Source organism: Cyrtonyx montezumae, unplaced genomic scaffold (genome assembly GCF_038088225.1).
Source record: "Cyrtonyx montezumae isolate F1298 unplaced genomic scaffold, pur_monq_1.0 scaffold_4, whole genome shotgun sequence".
NCBI classification, from domain to species: Eukaryota; Metazoa; Chordata; class Aves; order Galliformes; family Odontophoridae; genus Cyrtonyx; species Cyrtonyx montezumae.
Window position 1 is genome coordinate 23,977,348 of NW_027072045.1, and position 23,715 is coordinate 24,001,062.

At 39.1% G+C, this 23,715-nt stretch overlaps 1 protein-coding gene across 2 annotated transcripts in view; it reads right to left on the reverse strand.

Moving 5' to 3' along the window:
• The window catches only part of CCSER2 (coiled-coil serine rich protein 2), a 62,098-nt gene extending 42,450 nt beyond the window's left edge, over window positions 1-19,648 (reverse strand). For both annotated transcript variants that reach the window (XM_065746776.1, XM_065746777.1), the window contains exons 1-3: window positions 19,491-19,648; window positions 5,441-6,917; window positions 4,410-4,612 (exon numbers count right to left, since the gene is read on the reverse strand). In XM_065746776.1, the coding sequence (XP_065602848.1) occupies window positions 4,410-4,612; window positions 5,441-6,878 (1,641 nt within the window). In that variant the 5' untranslated portion in view covers window positions 6,879-6,917; window positions 19,491-19,648. The remainder of the gene's footprint in view (window positions 1-4,409; window positions 4,613-5,440; window positions 6,918-19,490) is intronic.
• Window positions 19,649-23,715: the final 4,067 nt, after the last annotated feature.

Genomic DNA, 23,715 nt, shown 5'->3' on the forward strand with positions numbered 1-23,715 from the left:
ACTTAGACCAACAGCAGTGAAAACTACCCCAACTTTAAGAACCTACTGGTCTCCCTGGGCACATGTTCACTTCCCTTCTCGTTTCAAGATTTGCTAGGAATGAGTAAAACATTGTAATATAGCGATACAGTTAGTTTGAAGCACACTGGAGTAATTCTGAAGTTCTGTTACTGAAAAAATGAGGCCACCTGATAGAATAAAGAAAATCATTGAAAGGAATCATTTTAAACTCACATGAAAACATAACACTGTACACAGTTACAAAGTCATACTGGAAACCACACTTCAAGCTCGTGAAATAAAGGAAGTGTATTGAGTGCAACATGATAAACACTTAGAAATTAACATCTGCTGCTTGCTCTCTCCATCACATAAATTATTAGCCACCACAAATGAAACATGGAAGCTCAAAGTGAAGTTGCCTTCCTTATTTTTACCAACCAAAACAGCATGAGAATACTTACTGTGACAGTTCTGAATTATACAGCTCTCAAAGGCATATATGCTTTCCTATCTCAAAGGAAAAAAAAAGTAATTTACCATAAAAGCTTGTTTATAATACGTCATGCCTCTCAAAGCAACAGAAGAGGTTTGTGTGCTGTAACATATTCATATAGTCTCTTAATAGCGTTTGGCAGCAGGGACATCAACATCACACAAGGCACAGAAATTCTGTCTCATTAAGTAATGGAGTTTCTACCTCCCATTGCTGTAATCATTGAGCTCTAAATAAAGCTGAAGGCTACAGCGGTGATGGGAGGGCAGACAGAGGCTATTTTTCACTCTGATGCAGTACCTCTGAAGTCACAGCCCCTGCTTTCGTAACATTCATCTGTGATCAGAAAGCAGACAGTCATCATTGTTAAAACTGAGCATATGAAAAACAAATGCAAGAAATATGGGAAAATTGAAAACAATTATATCAATAATATGAAATTAGAATATCAAGTTAAACAGTACAATTCAAATGAGTCCTCTGTCCTTCAGCTGTGATGCACTGGGAATAAATCACAAGAAATCCTTCCCTTCTCAACCTAAATGGGAGCATGAGGTACAAGTACATCAATAATACAACATCTACTGATTACAACATCAAGTGGTATCATTTATCTTGAATTTACCAATATTATAAAGGTAGACAAGCAAGACTCAGAGCTGCGTGACACTCACTCACGGTCATAATGTATTGTAGATGAGCAATGAGGACTTTTCCACTCACAGATCAAAATGTTTCAAATACTAATTGCAAGCAGACAATCCATCAGCAGACAAAAACATTCAGTTGATTCTGACCAGGGTGTGAGGATGGCAAAAGCCAAGCGACACAGAAGTTATTTCCTAACTGGAACATCCCTAGAAACGTGGCATTCTGACACCAAACCACAAAGACAGAAGCAAACATAGGAAAAGGGGGAGGGAAGGAAAACTCAGATTTAGGAAATCTAGTAGTTTCAGAAATGGCTTACATAAAGATACCATCAAGATCTAAATACACTTAAGAGTCCTTGTTTGAATAATATATATATTCATATGAAGATGTAGATCTTAGATTAAAATAAACATTCCTTTAATTTTACCTTCAACTTCTTAAAATCTTAGACACTTCACTTGCAGCATGAAATGAGGATAAAAAAATCAAGTTTAAATTAGCTCATTAGACAAAATCTGCTTTTTAAGCATGATTCTTGTAACTAGCTTGCACCTGAAGGGCTCTCACTTCAAGGCTCCACTTTTTGAAGATGTTGTTCATAAAGAGCAATGTCTACATGGAGCAAATATATGCACTTCATTTCACTAAAGCCTGTTAAAGAACAAAAATGAAGCACTGGACCTTCTGAATATTCTGTACTGAAAACCTCATTAAATTGACAATCACTTCTGATAAAAAATTTCCTGATGTAACAGTTTCTCATTTTCATTACACTATTTCAAATGTGTTCAAATCTATAAACATACCTTCTAGTTCAGAAAGACTTTGCCTTGAAAATGTTTCTGATGGATGTTATACAGTGCCACTAGCACAGTACAAAGACTCAATATTTACATACTTGGAATGAGCACTGGAAATTTATACTGTTTACAAAATAAATTTAGCACTTTATAATAGTATTATAGAACTCAATTAAAATAAAAAGAAACACACTGGGGAAGCAATGTTTATCTCATACAGTAAAGCTTAAAGTGCTCACTCCTTATAATAAGTCAACCAAGTACTACTTGAATCCTTACATACACCCAAAAAGCCATTATTCCATTGTTGTATGTTACCTTAAGCTTACTTTCAATTTTATTTTTATTAAAGCTGTAATGATTAACCCTAATCCAAAATTTCCAAGTCCATGTTCCCACAGAACGAGAACTACTGATTCAGTACTAACCAACTGGAGAGAACATATATCAGAAAAGTAAAAATTTAAATTTAAAAGATCACTGGTGTCATTTAGGTAAGTGAATTATTAAGAAAAACAACAAAACAACACTCAATTACTTGCAACTAAAAGTACTGTAAGAAAACAGTAAGTACCACAGTTTGAATATTACACAATGTTATTTCGGCAAGCTTATCTTCCCTAAGAAGCATTTAAGTTTAAACAGCATATTTCCCCGAGTAGTCAATGCCTCTAAGACCACAAACCATTCTGGATTAGACTAACACGGGGGAAAATGTCCCTTTCCCAGGTTTCAATCACAAAGGAAAAGCAAAACAAAAACAAAAAAAAGAACTACTGTAGACTCCATAGCTGAAACTCTGGTGATATCAATAAATGACAAAACAGATTCACTCCACTGAGACATGGATTTCACCCCAAGAGCAAATAAACTCTAAGGAAAACAGATAAAATCCATGTGCTTCTTTCAAGACAGATTTCAATTATTGTTTCATAACTCATTATAAATCAGTTAATACATTTTTAAAAGGTATCAAAAACACCTAATGTACCTCAGCTGTATGACAGTTTCTATTAATCAGATAGACTATGACTGACCAGTTCATACACTTATATAATAGATAACTAATACATTTATTTAATGTAAGATCATGTGTATCAAAGACATTACACAGCCCAACAGCATATGGAAGCTGTACCTTAATTGCTTGATTAATTCCACTGGGTGCATCAAAAAATATCTGTATTTAAAATTCACCAGGGAGAAAGTTCAAGAACTTTTCCTGGTGCACTCACATGTATGTCAGAGAGAAAGGCGCCTGCTTTTTTACTAAACTTTTTCCTCTAAACGTCCATAAACTACAAAGTTCACATTGGAAGAAACTCGATGCCTTTCCAAGCTGGCCATAATTACCATGAGAAGTTAATAACTGTTTCTAAACTTTCTCTCAGGCAACGCATCACTGGACCATAGTTTAAGACAGAAAATAAACTCTATCATAGGCAACTGAAAACATATCAGGAATTTATATTTACTTATACTAACAATATAATTAGATAGCCATGCCCTCGTTACAGACCAATTCTACTCTGTCCTGCTTGAGGGCTAGCACAGCCAACCCCATATCAAAGTCTGAACTAGTACCACAATGCTTCTACATTACTGATGCTGGTACAGGTGACATAATACCTAACACTCCTAAAACTTAAGAACCACAAGAAACCAATCAATTATGCACAGATATTGTTCAAAGTTCCAAATTAATAGCAAAATGTTAATAACATCTGAACAGTCTCAAATGAACAACTCAGATACGTAAATACAAAGTGTTTCTGTGGAAAAAAAGATGAAGAACAGACAATATTTTCATCAAGGCTGTCAGAATCCAAAGGTTGGCTAACCTGCTTCAGCTGGAGGACTGCTACTATTCTCCAACCACTCTAGACTGAGCAATGGTCAATTTGGATCTGTTACATTTAGCAAAAATAAAACAATTGTTCATCTTATGCTTTCCATACATACAAATAGTCCAGCTCACCTGCTGAACTGCCTGCAGGTACCTGCTCCAAAGCTATGTTGGAACAAACTGACAAATGAAAATAAATCTGCGTTCAGAAGAATCCTACGTAGACAGACGACAAACAAGGCAGATATTTGATATTTTCTTGCTTTTTCACTCTTCAGGTTTAAAGACAGTTAAGGGATATTTAACATTACAAAGATAAAGAAACTTCTTCAGTAAACAGTGAGTGCTACCATGACACTGCATGAGGAACGATCTATTCTGTTACAACTTTAGAACAAGTTAGATATGTATGTAAACTGCCTGTTTCAAGGCCATCCATCTCGAAACAGGAATTCCTTAACAAGAACTTCTAGAAGTCTGTCAACTACAGAGGAAAGAAGAAACAGTTACCAAATAAAAAGAAAACTACATTAGTTGTATTTTTACTATATACTTCAGCAATAAACTTATTAAAAAAGCCCTATAAATACTCAGATTATACACAAATACATACTATGCTGTTCATTTCTGAAGACTCGTAACTTCCGCATGGATGGACACTTCCAATAGGTTCCAGCCCCTCTTCATCCCACATATAAGTGCCATCAGAGCTATCAGATGGAGAAAGCTCAAACGAGGACCCAGCTCTGTAATTCATCTCTGGAGAAATCACACTCTCAGCAGTATGCTTTGTGCTTTCACTGTTGTCATCCATTGCTTAAAGAAAACAAAAACAGTCAAAAAACAATCCAATATTCAAAAATAAATAAAGGTGTGTATAATTCATGTTTCAATGCTTCTAAACTGTATTCTAACAAATATCTAAAAGCATTGTACAGTATTAATACCACTCACCATACAGAGTAAAAAGTTCAGGCTGGACTGCTAGTTACAACTAAAACTAACAGCCCTTTTAACGTACATCTTTGCTAACTTTTTACAATGCAGTAATCCATGAAACGCATTTGTTTTTTTAAGAATTCTGTTATCATTTTAATAAAGTGGGTTCAAAAGTTAAATCCAATCTTTCAACAGTTTATACCACGAAAGTCCATCAGGGAAGTAGAAACACAGACTTTAAAGCATCTCTTTCACTGACTTCAGGAGTTAATATAGCATGACACTAGAAGAAAACCAGCAACTCTTCAATTTTAAAAATTAACTAATTGAATGAGACACACTTACTCCCACTACTTAAAGCAGTTACAGCTGTTCTCTCCCTATAGAGAGGAGAAAAATGCAGAGACCACTAATACAAAATAAATGAATGTCAAAGTAAGGCTAAGAATAATTCTACCCCCTTACTGTGAGAGTAGCTAGAGGAGCCACCATTAATTCTTATTCCAAATAAAAAGAGCTCTTAAAAAAAAAAAACATGCTTGAAAAAGATGACAACCATGCAGATAAAGCACTGTGAGAAAATAAATAGGCTAGTATAGTTGTGTTATGAAAAAAATGGTTAAAGATATAAAATAACTTAACAGCAATAATAGAATCTTGATTTTAGTACCAAAAATTTCAAATTGAATGCAACAAAGTATTTACCAGACACATTTATATCAAGCCAGTCATCAGCATTACAGCAAGATCCTCCACTTTCCTTGAGAGAAGTGAACGGCTCTATTGATGTTATGCTCCCGTGCTCTAGCCCTTGAATGCAGCTCTCCTTTTGCTGTATTTGTATCGTTTTATTCGGATCTTCTAAATCTATGAAATCATCACTGAAGTCTTCACTCAAGTCATTTTTTTCAGAGGATGACAAAGAAGATATAGATATTTCATCTCCATCATCGCTCATACACATGACATTTGATCCATGTTTTCCCATGCTTTCATGAAGGCCTTCAACAGATGCTGTTCTTTGAGCATTACCCTCTACAATGCTATTTTTCTCAACTGTTCTATTTATATTTGTTGATATTTCAGAGTTCTCCACTACACACGTGTCAGGAGTTGTACTTTTGCCACCATCCACAATAACATTTCCAGCAAACCGCTGGCTAGTAGGTTTCAACAGAGAAGGCCGACTTAATCTGTATCCAAAAGACGGTGCTGACCTAGATCCATTTGACAGCGTGGACTTCTTTGTGCAAGGAGATGACATATTAGAGTACGGTCTGGTAAATCCATACTTCACAGCTTCATTTCCATTGGGTACATCCAACTGTCTTGAATTTCTTGACCACAGAGTCGACCTCTGAGATGTCCTAACAGCTAGATTTTGACTGTGATAAGGCCTTGTAAGATCCACAGCTTTATTAAAGGAATGTGACCTGGTTAACGAAGCAGGGGGAAGTAAAGAATTCTGAATGGAATGTGAAAAACTTTGTGACCTTACCATTTTTTCACAGGAAGAAGACTTGCTATTGTCTGTAGAGTGTACAAGGCTTTCTCCTGAACTTGTCCTCGAAGCATTGGAATTAGCTCTAGGTCTCTGCAAACCTACCACTGGCCTATTTCCATAAAAGCCATTTAAGTGTGATTTTGGAGCACTGAGTCCAGAATATGAGGTCCTTCCTGACAGGGCACCTTTGGTGAATTTTGCTGAACTAGAGAGTCCAGACAAAGATTTTGGGTTTGATTCCTCAGTAGAAGATACAAACATATTGTTTTGCTTTGCTGTTTTTGACCCAACTGAAGCAGTATTGTTCAAACCCACCCTGAGCATATCATTACTCAGTGCTCCTTGAGACTGAGAATACTTCTCAGAATCAATTGATTTGTCATTACAATTATGTTTAGAGTTGGTCTCTCTCTCATTTTCATCATGAAATTGATATTTATTTGATTTTCTCCAGTTGAAAGAAAAGGAAGACGTGTTAACAGTGCCATTGTGCTTGCTGAAATTTTTGCCACCATTATTCCCTGCTACATTAACAGCTGTCCCATTTGACGTAGGTTGCAAGACACTTCCTAAGGTTTTTGTTCCATATTTTGGAAGCCTGGAAACCAAGGATGTCCTGACTTGACTCTTTTCTTCCATGAGCTATCGGGTACATTGGTCCTCAAAGGGTGCGTGAATCTAAGAAAAAGAAAGAACGTATTAGACCTCAATCAGTAACACAAAACAATATATGTGAACATGCATTTAGATCTGTTCGCTATACCCATATGCTTAACAACATCGTAACTGTTCAAATTAACTCAGATTTTAAGACTCCCAAGAGAAATAGCCGTCCAGCAGCAGCAATTTGGCAGTAATGTTATTCAGTTGTCACTCCTCACTACATAAGACTTCTGTTGCCTACCTAAACTGTCAGTCCTCTGCCTTCCTCTTTATATTGCCCTAGTCCTTCATTTCATGTAGAAGTTTGAGTAAACAGTTACAGTCACAGGTGGTTTTGTTTTAACATTTTAGCAAAAGAGTAACAAAGTGATTCAGACTTCCACCAGCAGAACCAGCACAGCCTACAGGAACTGTAGCTGGTGTAGAAACAACAAATGCACCCACCCCAAGAACACAGGCCTGAGGATCACCTCCTGCAGAAAAACCTTACTAGTGAAGAAAGCTACTTAAGTTGCCTTCTAGCGGGTATTCACTGCAAGTATGTTTCTCCTCATTCCCACAGGGACCCTTCCCCAGTATATTCTCCCAGATTCTGTTCGCGTCAGAACTTTGCAAGCATGAACCTGCACTCATAGCCCTCTGTTCAACAGTGGCTTCTCTCTCTTCACCAACTTCGTCAGAATACTTTGGACACAGTCATACTCCTGATGCTATACAAACAGTCTGAGAGTTCCAGAAATTCATTTGGTGTGATTCAGATCCTTGCTTTCATTTGTTGATAATTCAGTAGCTGATTATTGATTTTGTTTCCCCGATCTCTACCTTACAAGTTTAAAAAATAAGAATAAATATAAATAAAACCCCACTATTCATTTATCTTTACCCAGCATTTTCTTTTTCCATATTCCCAGGATTCCAAAATCCCAGGACTTTCAGGATGAAAATCCCTAGGCATTTTTCATCTTCATATGGAAACTGTCACCAATTTTGGTTGCCTTATTGTTCTCACACAAGATTTGAGTCACAGGACAGCAATTGCATGCAGTATTCAAGTTAATCATTAAATATTTCTTGGCATGAGTGCAGAGATGCATGAACACAAAACTACCTCCGAATTCCGATATAAAAGCATTTATTCCTTTTCTTACATCAGTGACTTTTGCTCCCTAGCCCCTGGGAAACATTCCACAACCATCTTCACCAAAAATGAAATAAATGTGTATTAAGACAATGTCATTTTGGTTATTTTATACCACACTTTTATTTTATAAAGCCATATCTTTGCCTCAACAGTTTTTGGCTTGAGAACTTCCATCTTGCTTCAGTACACTTGCACACATATTCATCTTGCTACTCATGCAGATAACTATATCTGCATCAAACTTTTGCTCAGCGATACAAAACAAAGAATTTGCCTAAATGCTATTATTAAAGACTTGCAATTTAGACAGTAAGGACAGAAAGTCTCCAAGTTTAGACGCTGTCTACTAACTTAAAGTTTACTCTTGTGTTAAGCACTGTATTATCAAGATGAGACGTTATTCCCTGAAACTATTATCTGCATTTAACTTGTCTCAGGGAGCTAGTAGGACTGAAAAACACCAAGTAGTTTTTAAACCACAGCAAACACACTGATAAACAACACACAGCAAGTACGATCATACTTACTGAGGGACAGGAAATTCCCTACGTAACCACAGCAAGCATTACCTCAAAGTGACAGCCCCAAGCTGCAAGACCTCACTAAGAAACACATCAGATAAAATTAAAGTGGCATTAAAATCATGCAAACTGAAGCACCCCCAGGATTCTGTAAATGAATAGGATGCCCTCAAGCCATGCTTCTCAAAGTAGGTCTAACAAAAAAAGATATTACTAGAAACACAGTCAGAAACATGGCTTTTTACAAGCTCCTAACGTAATGAAAATATCAGAATCCACATCCTGCAACAGGTAGCATCCATTTGGAAACAAATCCCCAGTTTTGAAATAGTGAATTCTTGCACGCTGAGTTGTACACAAGCATACAAACCTCACTCTAAGCAATAGTTTATTTTTATACTCAACATAAGCATCACATAACAAATCTAACTGCTAGTAAGAACACCACATATTTGTGCTCAACACAGCATGTGGCACACAATAAAATCATGCTACATAATGCAACCGCAGTAGATGATGTGAGAGTCACTTTGCAGACCATGCCTTAAAACACCTCCCAATCAACTTCTGCCTGTTTTCTACACACACTAAGAAAATATATGTAAGTCATTCACAAGTACACCCCCACTCTTTAGCTGAGCCATAGTAACTAATAATGCACACGATCACAGTTCATTGCAGCTGAAAATTCTATTTAGACAATAATTAATCACAGAATTGCTCAGATTGGAAAAGACCTTCAAAAGATCATCAAGTCCAACCTCAACCTAACCATACTACCCTAACTCTAACAACCCACCACTATATCACATCCCTGTGCACCACATCCAGATGGTTTTTAAACATATTCAGGGATGGTGACTCAACCACCTCCGCGAGGAACCTATTCCAGTGCTTAACAATCCTTTCTGTAAAGAAAGTTTCCTGATATCCAACCTGAACTTCCTCTGATGCAACTTGAGGCCATTTCCCCTTGTCCTGTCACCAGTGAGAAGAGACCAACCCCACACTCACTGCAATCACCTTTCAGGTACTTGAAGAAAGCAATAAGGTCTGCCCTCAGCCTCCTCTTCCCCAGACTAAACAGCCCCAGTTCCTTCAGTCACTCCTCATAGGGCACATTCCCCAGGCCCTTCTTTGGACCCGCTCCAGCACTGCAATGTCCTTTCTGTACTGAGGTGCTCAGAACTGAACACAGTAGTCAAGGTGGGGCCTCAACAGTGCCGAGTACAGGGGGAAGGTTACTTCCCTAAGTCCTGCTCACCACACCATTCCTGATACAAGCCAGGATGTCACACGCCTTCCTGGCCCCACTGCTGGCTTGTATTCAGCCAACTGTCCATCAGCACACCAAGGTCTCTTTCCAGTAGGCAGCTTTCCAGCCACTCCTCCTCAACCCTGTAGGCTGCATGGGGTTGTCAAGACCAAAATGCAAGACCTAAAACTTAGCCCCAGTAAAGCACATACAGCATATCTAATTATCTAAAGTCACAGTATTAATAATGTTTCTCTATTTTAGAAAAGATTCAGTGATTTTTGTACACTGCATTCTCAGCTTGTTTGCCAGCTGTATGAGTAAGGCAGCAAGCAGTACAAGTTCTCCCTAGCTTTCATAAAATTTCTCCTGAGTGCTTGTAAGTATTTCCATTGCCTGGAAAATATTCATATATTCTTTTAGTAAAGCAGTGACATGGCTAGAACAAACAGGAACATCCTCTTCTGTTCTCTAAAGAAGTCATCCCAGACAGGTTTGAAATTATTTTTTAAGAACACATTACATAATGATTTACAAACATATAGAAATGAAAATTGCAATTTTGGAATTAAAACTGTCAGGCATAAATTGCATTTCTGGGCTGAAAAAGATCTCTGCCCCCACAGGGCATCTGTATTCTCTCCAAAACACAATGAGATTGACACATCCAGACAGGAGCCCTCAGCTTCAGCTTGCATTTCAGACAGGAGACTCCATTTAAACTCCTAAATCCACAGTGAAGGCACCTAGATGCCAGGTCCCCACAGTGCCAGAGCACACCACAGCCTTCATTAACCCCACATACCTCAGGTAAGTGAGGTATGTTAATTTAGGCGTCTAATTTTAAACATCTCAAAAACACAATGATCTCTTGGATCAACTTGGAGCACCTCATTCATGCATCTCTACCTATAAAAAAGTATACTTTATCAAAACAAAATTGTGTCTGAACGTCAAATATCAACCTCCAAGACACTTTGGCAAATATATGTCAATAAAGTACATTATGATTATTTAAAATATTAACCCCATGAACAAAATTACCCTCGATGTTACAAAGTACTCATTTACAGCAAGCAACACAATGACATCCCCACTCTAACAAAAAAAAAAAAGCTCAACTCTTGCAAAGAAAGCTTCAACATCAAAAAAAGTTGAACTACAAAGCTGATGTCATGCTCTCCGGATAAATCCCTTTTGACATCTGTCTACTGTCTCTCAGGTGACCACAAAATTTAAACGAGGCCATTTAATGAGATTACTTTAATCCTCCAACAACTGCTGCAAACTAAACTACTACACTGTTCAGTTCTCTCAGAAGGGTGTTGTTCATTTCTGCTTAATTAGGGAAATATTATCTTCAAGAAAACTGTATGATTGCTTAAAGCACCTCAGATAACTGGATTAAACACTACCTGCAAAAAAATACATGCCTGTGTTCATTACTACATAGCTGTAACTACCATCACATTCACAATTATTGGTTGCATTTGTTTGGTTGAATTACAAATAAAAAACTTAACAGCCTCAATTTTAACATGCATTCATTACTAAAGATCCCATTAACAAGAGGCATGTTACCTGCAAGTTACAGTTTGATTTCTGCATTCCACAAAACTCACTACAGTCTGCACTGTATTCTTCTGTATCTTAAAAAATTCAATGTATTTTTAGATTTGAGCAATCTATGGGTTGTTTTTTTTTTAAACAAACATTTGAACAAGGAAGTCTTACAAATTTTGCCCTGGGAAATGCATTATCTAGTTCACACAAGTCTAAGCTGGAGTTAAACTAATTATAAGGAGCCTAGACATACACAATAATCCAGGGAAAAGGAATTAAGATCTACAAAGCCTCCAAACCTACTGAAAAGGTGCTATAACCCTATTTTCACAGATATTTAAGATTCTGGTGATAAGAAAGGATATTCATCTTTTCTTTCCTTAGCATTTTCCATGCAGTATTATTTTTTTCAAGATGAGATCTTCTGACTTCAAGTAGCAAGCACAACATCCATAGCCTCTGTTTCAAGAGCATCAAGAAAAGTTTCTCATACATTATCATCTCTGCAAAGTTTAGTTTCGCATCTGAGACTCCACCCTACATGTTGTAAAATGAATCATACACACACGCAAAAAAAGAGGCAAACAAAGTTTACATAAAAGGCTGTTCTGAAAGTAGCATCTTCTATTTCTTAGCCCACGACATCAGAGGGCAATGTTGGTGGAATGACAGCAGAGATGGAACCCTCCCACCAATATTCCATCACGTTGCCATGTGGCAGATGGCAGCAGAGGGACAGTCTGACAAGTGGCATCTGACACAGAAGTGCGAATGAAGCACAGCTGTGTCACTGAACTCCACCATAGGGTAAGAAGAGTACCCAGTGACATTCACTGATACTTTCTGAACATTTATGGAGACCAAGCAGTGGATATGAGCACAGTGAGGCAGTGGTGCATTTCAGCAGTGGGAATAGTGGGTCACCTCCATTGGTGCAGATCCCTTGAGTACAGAATGCAAGCTTCTGTTCACTGCTGGCAAAAATGCACAGTGAATGGTAGTGACCACACTGAAAAAGTGTTTTGTAGCTGAGAATCTGCTCAAACAGTGTTATTGTGCTCTATCAGTTGTAGTCTCCATGGAAACAAATAGGAGGCACTACCTTCAGAGCAATCTACACACATTTTCATCTTTGAGCAGCTGAAGAATATTACTGTCCCTATAACCCATGCCAGAGAGCTAATAGTCTGAAGTTCCAAACAGTCATTCGTGAGAACAAACTGCCTCCTACTATCATAGCAGTGTGGAATAAGCAGCTGCAGGATGAAATGCAGCCAGTAGATTGGTGACAGACAAGAAATCCCACAGAACTACTGCTATGCCAACAGCTTTCAATGTAGCTTTCACTCATCCTGCAAATTTTGACTTAAAAAAAAAAAGAGATTATCAAGTACATAACTTTAAATGCTTTTATTTGAGCAACAACCTTCTCCAGCATGAAGAAGTTCTTCTTGATGCTTGAGACAAACAGTTCACGGGGGACGATAGTGTTACAAACCCTCCTCAACATCTCCTCCTTACTTTCAGATAAGGGAAACAGGACTTTCTCATAGCCTGCAAGAAGCCGACAGCTGCAACAGTACACAAGCTTCCTTATGCATCTGGAAACGTTATGTCTGATAGTGTCCACATATGGCAAACACCAATTACTGATCAGGCAGTTTTGTTTGATGCTTGGTTTGGGCAGACTGACAGAACAACTACTATGAAACTCAGCACCATTATTCACATTTCCACCACTGTAATTTGGATGTTACAGAAGTCAAAAGTTTTGTTACTACATTTGCCAAGCCAGACCTTACACTCCTATTACTTCTCAAGAAAACTCAAGAGTTAAAGAGTCTGCCTAATGCACTTGCTTGGCTCAGTGACAGTTGACCTGAAACAACAGTTTATCCAAACCATCTATGTTTCTAGCACCAAGAACGTGGCAAGGCAATTTACAGGGACCTTCACTCCTTTACCTGGAAAACAGCAGATTTCTACTCAGAAACAATACAGATAGAAAGATACGGGTTATTTCATCCAAGGAAACCTAAATTATCTCCTCCTGTGAAAAGTTTTCTCAGCCACACCACTATGCTAGAGCTGAGGAAAAACAAAAAACCTGTTAATCAATGCCCAGGCAGCACAGAAAATGAGTGAAATATACCTTTAAGAGCTGAAGGGCAAATAGAAGGCAATGAATGGACATCTTAAGGCAGGCAGAATCTACCACCTTAAGTAACAATTACATCCTGCTTTGCACACCATGTTTATAAAAGCAGAGACCTGCAGAAAGCAGGCACTCAAGACCAGATACTCAAAATGCTGTGAAAAGTTTTCAAGATACCTGCTCCTGACATCCTAACCTTTGTGTTCAAGGTTGTATGATTCCTTTCCCAGACTTCAGGGCACTTAGAACTAAGTCCTTTTCTATTATTCCTATTCTGAAGTATGCTGACGTTCCAAACCATGTGGTAAGTTCATTCTGGAAAACACCAAATCAGTTACCAAGCTGCTGTTGTGTTGAATTAGAGATGGTCAAGAAGTATAAACAGGACAATAATGTAACAGAGATGAAAAGAGAACAAGACATCATAAAGAGACTGTTACTTTTGTTTGTAACACTGAACAACATCACCAATCAATACAGCAAAAAGATATTTCTAAAGACTGCATTCCTTTTGCTAGGGTTTTTCAAATAGGTAAGCCTGTGCTGATTTTCAGCAGTCTTACAACAATTTATTGAGGTAGTGGGCAGTGAAGGCCTAAGTGCTGTAGCAAGGGAGCAGCTTCAGGATAAAAAAAAAAAGATATTAAAGGTCATATTGGGGAGAGAGGAGAACGCTCTACTGCCAAAAGAATTTCAGGATCTGAAAAATAGAAGAACCAGATCCAAAATCAACACATTTCACTTAAATTTCACTTTAATGTTCTTTTAAATGGAAGGATACAAGTTACTATAGTTCATTCCTAACTGAGGAGTGAGATCCAATGAAACTCCCCATTTTGCAGGCTGGTGGTTGGCAGCCAGCACTCAGGGGCAGGGCTCAGTGTGCAACCAGAACAATTGCTACCAAATTTACAAGGACAGTTAAATGAAAGGAGAAAAGCAAACTAAGAAGAGATATGCACCATCTGTCTGCCACACAGATATAATGCAACCAAAAGACAAAGTCCTACTGCTACAAAGAAGAGTTAGGCCATCCTATTGTGCAAGAACCACACCCACCTCTCCCACAAGTACCACAACCATAAAACATCTCAATTTAAGTCACTCTTTTATGTTGTCTTAACACTTCTTATTTGGCAAGACTTCTATCCAGGAAGGTAATTATAAGGTGAAGGGGTGGGAATGAAAGACATAACTGCATTTCAAAAAAGATTTCAACTATTATTACTGATTATGTCAAAGGCTAATTAAGTTTTATTCTGTATTTAAGATTGACTGAAAAAGTCCCAAACAAAGCCCACAGTCCAGAATACAAGTGTTCTAGAAATGAAATGGCAGATCTTGAGTCTCCTCTCAAAGACCTGGTGATTTTTTTCAACATCAAATAGATACCATGAAAAAATAACTGGGCCCTTCACTGCAAGAACATCATCAAAGCCCTGGAGTGTGTCTAGAAAAGGGCAACAAAGCTGGTGAGGGATCCAGAGCACAAGCACTATGAGGAATGGCTGAGGGAGCCAGGATTGTTCAGTCTGGAAAAGAGGAGGCTCAAGGGAGACCTTATTGCTCTCTACAACTTCCTGAAGGGAGGTTGCAGTGAGCTGGGAGTCAGCCTCCTCATTCTTGTAATTAATAATAGGACTAGAGGGAATGGGTTCAAGTTGCACTAGGGGAAATTCAGACTGGATGCTCAGAAATATTTCACCGAAAGAGTGGCCAAGTGCTGGAATGGGCTGCCCAGGGAGGTGGTGGAGTCACCAACCCCGGAGGTATTTAAAGAACATTTAGACATTGTGTTGAGGGACATGGTTTAGAGAGAACTATTGGCCATAAGTGGATGGCTGGACTGGATGATCTCGTAGGTTTTTTCCAACCTTGGTGATTCTGTGATCCGCAGATGGTATAATTCCCTCAGCATTTTCTGAAATGATTACTTTGAGTTCAGACGCAGAAGCAGTGTCACTCCACAAACACTGCCAATTTAACTGCTCTTGTCAAGCTACTACTTCACTTAAAGACAAACCAAGACCACATTCACTACAATATATTACTTTAAGAGTGAATTTTGTCCTAAACATTTATGTTAACAAATAAGCATATTAATTGAGCAAAACGTTACGCTCATAGAGTATCACTTCTGCCTCAGAACTATCCTGTCACCTAGCAATTCAAACACATCCTCCCTTCCCTCCATCTCTGCTATGAGAGCTTTTTATCACCATTGCTTCGCTATCAAACTGAAGAATCTGCTTCAAGTTGAAGCTCTCTGCAACTTATTTAGTAATGCCACCCAAAGAAGGATTTTCTTGCTGCTAAGCAAGAAAGACAAGCCAGTCACCAGGTAAAAAAAACTTTTGACCATAACTGATTATAAATAGAAATAGCCATTTTCAGACTCTGACCTCAGCCATTCTCTTCCTCTAGTTCGCTTATTTATCTGATGCAACTACACCAAATAAGAACAATGAATTGTCTGAAGCAAAAACCCTACTTGGCTGCACAAACTGATGCTGTTTTATGTTTTTTGGTTTTTAATTCATTTACACAATAACTAATTATGGGAGCTCTGCTACCAGCATGAACCATATCTGAGCACTTAATCCACATATGTACCTTAAGGTCAACAATTCCCATCAGTTTCCATCTCAAACTAAGCTCTACTTACCATCAATATGTTCTTCCCTCCTATCAATTCATGCATGTTCATTCTTCTTACTGGTACTTAAATAAGCCCGCTTGTTACAGGTTAAGCTGAACAACATGTACAGATACTTGAGACTGCATGCAGTTTACAGACTCACTCGTACTGGGATAAGCCCAAAGAGGTTCAGGTGAAATAGTAGGAAGATAGAAGAAAATTCTATGAACTACATCGCAAGAACTGGCCACTGATTTCTGCCCTCATTATTACTGATTACCAGCTAAGAGGATCAATTTATTTCATGTGCTTTCAAGAAGATACTTGATTGCTTGTATTCTCTGATGTTAAATTTATTTGACTTCTCTCCAAAATCCATCCCTAACCAAAAATAGTGCAGCCACATACCAGTATATCATAGCTTTCAGTTGAAACTTGCTTATTCCTAAACCACAGTCAAAGTGCCACTGGAATTTCATTTCGTTAGTGCTGAGCAGTTAAGAGCTTCTGTCTATGATTACAAATCAGTACCCCATCTCAAAACCAAACTCTGAAAAGTATTCCAGAACAAATAACAAGTCTGCTAAAGAATTAAAAAACAACATATTTTTAACCACAGACTAACAGCCTTCTGTAATTGTTTTAACTTTTTCTTAGTGATTTTCCAGTACACAGATTTGAATGTACCCATCAAGGTCAGCTTTTAAACACATACACGCTGCAGATACTTGTTATACTTTCATACAATCAGAACTGAAAAGTAAAACTGCTTCTCTATCAAACTGAACAGAGTAGACACATGGAACACAAATAACTGAACATGAATAGTGACAGCTTGCCCACAGCATCCATTTCCCCCATATCAGCATACTAACTTACACAGAGATGGTCATCTGCACTCATATTTTATTCGAACATATATGGTGCGGGAACGTATGATTAGTTTTGTTCACTCTACATCTCAATTATCTGTATGAAAGTGCTATCTTTATACAAAACAATATCAGAGCACATTCACAATCCTAAGGTTTATATTAAGATTGAGGCATCCTGTTGTGCACTTTTATAAACTGTTTCCTGATGAACAAAGCTACGTAGGATCAAAGATTCTGCTCCTTGCCTCAAGTCTCCTGCTACTGACAACAGTACCTTTGGCCTCCCAAGCCTAAACCTATGCAAGCTTGCCTTGGTGAAACGCATGTTAGCTGGAAGCAAGAGCATTCACCAACTCCAACTATCTTGATTAACAAGCCTCCGTAGTAGTATTCCAACACAGAGTTAGGTTTTTTCTTGTATGAATTTCTACCTTTAATATGGTTCACAAACTGAAAGCAAGTATCACACAAATTCATAGTCTACTAGAGAAACTTTGTATCTACATAGAGCCCAAACCATACTGAGCTAAGAGAACCCAGGATATTCAGGACATTCTTCCATGATGTTCAGCTTAACTTGGTTTGAGCGTGTCACAAGCCATCTGGGCTAATGAAGCTTGAGACATAGGAGTTCTTCTGCAATTCAGAAGTTGTTTGCAATTTCAGGGTTCTTCCAGACCCCAAACTTGTTCAACCACCACATGAAAGTAAAACCTTACCAGCTTTTTCCTCTGGCTAAAAAACGAAGGCCCTCCAAGCAGAGCAAACCTTGCCAACACAAACCATACTTCCTCTTCAATCAAAGCCATTAAAATGCACTCTGCAGAACACTACCTCAAATCACGATGGATGCCTACTAAGTGCTCGTGAGAATCCCAACAATCTTTGCTATGGAAAAAGCAGTTTACTGAGAACTTGTGTCACCAGTTCCCCACATGACCAGAAAAAAACATCTCCCAGCCCCAGGAGTCTCGTCTCGCTACACAATAACATCAACAAAAGTGTTTCAGCTGAATCCTCCCCATCAGAACAGAGTGAGAGTAGCTAGCAAGTAAAATCCAGACCTCTACAGCTCTGAGAATCAATCTACTTTAGACTGAGTATGGCGTGCTCAGAATATCCCCAAAAACGCAACTAACTCGACAGAAGTTCAGAAGTGAGCTTTAATACGTGTCCCAGAGGTAGGAAGAAATATAAAGACCTACACTGACTAGCTCATCTTCAGCATGAAATTATCCCAAAGGTGCTCCGATTTTATCTTAACATACATGCATTCAGTTATACAGAGATTTACATAAGCCTTTTTATTGCTTCAATTGAATCACAATACAGGATTTTAAACCTAATTATCAAAACCACCATTAGTATTTTCATCTTGTTAGTATCCTTGTCGGCAAAGAATTTAATCCTGCTTGAAAGCTCCTCATTAAGGGGATGGCACTGCTGTTTACACTTCCCAGCAGCAGCAAGAAACACCACAACCACAGCTGTAACTGTAACCTTTCACTCCCTCCTCTCCTCCATTTCCACAGACCTACATCCTTCTAACTGCAGTCAAGCAGCTTTCATTTGGAAACTGAAGGTGTGACGGCTTTATACCGAGAAAACCTGCCTCAACTCTTCCTTGCAACTGGTTTATTCCAAATAACCAATCCATCTTAAAGGATGATCAGGTCCAAAACTAATAGGTTTTACTCTAGCAAGCTTTTTACACGAGCAGTTCCATTAAACAGGATTACTTATTAGTTATAACACCACATTAATTGAGACCATTACGTTAAATACAGTCATTACTATTCATGTTTAATATAGTCATACATATTAATAACTAAATTCAGAAACATTAGATGTCAGAACGGACAAAAAAAGCAAGAGTAGAAGCCTCCTAAAGCCAAGAGATTCTGACTCTTTCAAGCAGTCTTATGATTAAAGACACTACTCGCCATTTTTGGAGCCCAAATACTGAAAGGTGTTGGCTGTGAGCAAAGATTAAACTTAAATTTTAACCCCTATGAGTAATATGCTGACACAGATGCTGGGTTAAAAACTGCATGGAAGTGTTACATCCTAAACGGGCCCTTACAATTTTAGGGGTACGTGAGCCATTATATACTCGAGAAGCCGCCGGTTTCATTTAGTATCACTAAACAAGATTAAATATTCACTGCGTCACGCCAACACGATGAAGCATCCCCAGTTTTTAACCCCCTCAGAAAACACATTTTCCGAGTTTCAGGAAACTCGGTCCCCGCCATCAAACCACGACACGCGAGACCTCGGACTCAACCTCGCTCCATTTTTAACGCCGTGATAACAGAGCTTCCTGCTCCGCATCAAAATCAAGGCTCGAGGCCCACGCATGACAGCAACAGACCTTCTGGGAGCAGGAAGCATCGCCCCTAGGCGCCCCAAACCTGCACACCGGAGCTGCCGCTCTTACCTGAAACCTCCGCCCAGCCCGGATCGCAGCGCTACAGCGCGGTGCTGCCGAGCACGGCGCGCCCCTCAGGCGAGCAGGCCGGCGTCCTGCGGGCAGAGGGCTGCGGCTGCCGGCGTCTCATGGCGCGGTGCCACGAAAACCCGGTACCGAGCGGCAGCCGAAACGCATCGCGGAAAATAACGCTCACGTAACGGCCGCCCCACGCCGCCCCGCCCGGCTGCCCCGCGGAGGGAGGGTCGGTACGCTCGGCCCCACTGCGCATGTCCGCCGCCTCCCTTCCGCATCCCGCCCCACCCCGGCGTGCGGCGCTGCCCTTCGCTCTCCCGGGCGGAGCGGCGGGCTGTGTGTTAGAGCGTAGGGAGGTGGGCCTGCAGGAATCTCAGCTCTGAGGGAGGTGTGCAGGGCGTCGGGTGCCCGCTACGTGAAGACCCGGAGGGATGCTGGAAGCCAAGTGGGGCTTGGCTTTTCTTCTTCACGCTTGCAGAAGTGCTGCTGGTGTCGTTTACTGGCGCTGTCAGCCTGCCCCACCGACAGACAATATCCTGGGGCTCCTGGAGGTTGATCAGATGATTGCAGTGGCTCAGGGTTTACACCCACAGCCTTTGCTCCCAGTACCTCTGTTTGGGGCGGATGTTTTTGCATCTCTCCTGTTACGGGATCCTTGTTTCAGCATCTGTATTTCCATGCTTCAGATTTTCAAGTTTTTTTCTGTTTTGACTGAAATTTAGAATCATTTCTTAACCTTTCTACTCCTGCTTTGTCGGCCCTCTCAGTGGAAAGCCAGGCAGTACCTTCAGGCTATGCTCACATGAAAAATAAAGCCCTATTGCTGATGAGCATCACTTGCCACAGCCTCCTCCTCAGCAGTCAGGCACACTGCCTGGGGTGAGCCTTCCTCCACCAGCACCTCTGTACACATGGGCTGTGAGAACTCCAATACATCTGCCCCACAGGCAGCATGAAGGTCTTTAAAATAAGGAACAACAGCTGAAGCCTTTGTACGTCTTTTTGCCTGAACTTGAATGTACCCATCACATTAATGAATTTATTCTTAGAACAATTTGAAGCATAATTGTTTCCCTATGGTACAGGAAGAAGAAAAAAAAATTGTAAGTGGAGAGATTAAATCTCTTGTGCAAAGCTAAAGAGATAGCAAAGCCAGGAAATGAGCTCAGATTTCCTGAGTCAGGCAGCCTTGCTTTAACCGCACAGTCATCCTCCTTCAGTCACTCTCAGCTCCTGAGCACTAATGTAAGCATCAACAGCATTAGCACAGATTTGACTTGTTCCTACTTTATACAGAGTGACTTTACTGTTCCCACTGAAATTTCCTCTGACTTCTCAATTTCCTTCCCAGATTTAAGGCAAATTTGTATCACAGACTGGCTGGGATATTCTATTCCTATATTCCCACTGCTTTTCTCAGGCCCTGGCAAGTAATGTCTTCATCCTCAGCACTGTAAATATCTGCTCAGAAAACAATTGTGGAGCTTCAGTGGTGCAGCTTAAGAGAGGTACCCATATGTGCATAGGTGAAACTGATCACGGAACAAATTGTTCCCTATCATCATGCTTTTCTGCCAGATCACAGGACTAGGAACACTTGTACCAGCACAGGGAAGGCATGCACACCATCTGCTGACCTGGAAGTGGTGGTAGAATCATCTTGTTAATTCATATTATTTGAAAATGGTTATGAAGGCAAACTCTAAATTAATATCCATATATAAACAAAAAAACAACCTAGAGATAATTTAGGGCAGAGTTGAAAACCTCTACTATGTGTTTAGACATCTAACAAACTGCCACAATGCTTGTATAGCCTCATGATTAAGATGCAGAACTCAGCTTTTCTGAATGACTTAAGGGACACATTCCTTCTTCAACTTGAGCTTCTGACTAAACTAAGAAGATAGTCTTAGTCCTACAGACTACAATCTTGCAAGTGCACTATCTTTTCAGATCAGTTTAATATTTGATGTGTCTTCATCTTGAGGAGTTTCTGTTCAATTGATTTTATACTAAATTGATTTAAATGGATGTTATTGCGCTGGGAGATGGACTAGCAGCTCGTTTCATCCACTTCACTCGCTGTAGAACTGTACTGTTATCTCCAAAAACCAGAGACACGGCAATGGATGTGAAGAGCACCCAGAGAAGAGTGTGAGAGCTGCATGAATAGACTTATTTAAACAACCTACTGTGCCACTTTCCATCTGCAAACCAGGGTCTTATTATCCAAAGATGGATTTTCCTATTGGTTTGCTCAGGTATCTGCGATTTCAGTGCAGGAAGCATTAGGAAGGCCCAGTTTTCCTCGTAATAGTCAAGTATTTTGTGAGTATCCAGCCATAATCATGCTGGTTTCTTCAACTTCAGCTGACTTGCTGATACAATAGCTTATTAATGAGCGATAGTATATTTTTGTAACCGTCCTCAATTTGTCCTAGCTAAAATAAAGCCATTTACATTGTTTTCAGATTCACAGCACAGCTGGGGCAGGCAGGGCTCCCTTGAGTCATTGAAACATGGACTCATAAAATGATAGAGTGGCTTAGGTTGGAGGGGATCTCCTTCCTTTTCTACTTGTTGTAATTTTGTAAATTATGTAAATAACGTGATTTCCATTATCCCTTAGAAACATGCGTTAGAACAAGTTTCAAAAAGGCTGATGAACTTGTTTTCTGAGATAATAAAGACAGGAAATAATGGGCAAATGTCATATACAGAAGTATCTGCATGATACACAATACATGTGTATTTACTCTTTCCATGCATTACATCCACAAGTAACACAATTTTGCATAACAGATAATATACAATAAATTCAATAATTATATAAGAAAAAAAAATAGTCAATAGGAAATTCTGCTTGTTGCTAGCTGAGGTCTTTACCTGCTCACCATCACTGCATCTTCTTTTGTGTACATGTGGGAAAACAGAAATGAGCTGAAACTCATTGTGGTGAGACATGCGATAGCCTAGTCATAATCAGTCCTGCACTTCTTGTGAATGGTTGAAAAAGACTCCAGATTTATTGAAATGAAGTACTGAGCATTTGAAGTGCCTTCAGACATCAGTGCTACCTACCACTTTCTAAATACATGCACAGGATAACATTTAAATAAAGTACTGTTTGTTATCAGTCATGCAGCTGCTTTATTATTTAAGTTATTGGCTCAGAGGTCTGCCTTTGATTTCCTAAGACAGTGTTCCTATATTCATGTTGTTATCATGTGTCTGATGTTAGCATTTCTTTTCTGGGGCAGTGCTGTGGTAGAATTCGCCTGGACCAGCTCAGTGATACCTGTGTTATAATCTGCCTTGGGCAGTTCTTACACCGTGCTGCTGCTGCTGCCCTTGCTTCTAAGAGCTGTCCACACATGATGCTTCAAAACACTACATTAGTCTAAGTGATTTAGACCTGCTTAGCTGTAGCAGACTAGTTAAACTAATCAAACAGTCTAATTAAAACTACTCTGTAAAATACTGCCTTTTTCTCTGCACGTCCTCAGTAGCCATGTTTCTACAATATGCAAAAGCATTAGTATGTAGAGGTAGTGTGTAGTATATGGTAGTGATTAAAATCATATTGTACATGCCTGAAGTCCAAGTATACAGTATTTCATTTCTTTTAAAATATGTTTCCCTCAGTATCCAGCTGTTAAAACAAATTAGCGTATATTGCATTTAAGTCTGATATAGCTTATTTTTAATTCCAGCTTAGTTGGTATTCACATAGCCTGAATGCCCCAAGGAATACAAATGTCTAACATTTCCTCTGAGTCAGTAAGAGTTTTGAGGCTCCTGAAACATAAGTAAAAAATGTTCTTTCAGCTTGATGTATGCGTATGGAAGTTATATCATTTTGTCTAAATAAAAATTATTCTGAATCAGGCTGGAGAAACATTTTCACCACAGTTTCTCACTGAAATGTTGAATAATAATCTCAGAACTCAAAAATATCTTCTCACTAGTGACACCATTATGGATCTCTATCTATTGTGTTTGTTTTTTTGTTTTTTTTTTTATAGCCCAATCTATGAAAACATAAATTAGTGACAAAATAGCAAAAATAACTCAGATTGTTTCTAGTAACTCCATCTAAATGTGGCAGAATGAGAAAAATGGACTGGAATTCAATGAAATCTCAGTAGATTCAGTAACAACATTTAAATATATTTACATGCTTGGCACCATACGCCTTATTTTTATGCAAACATTG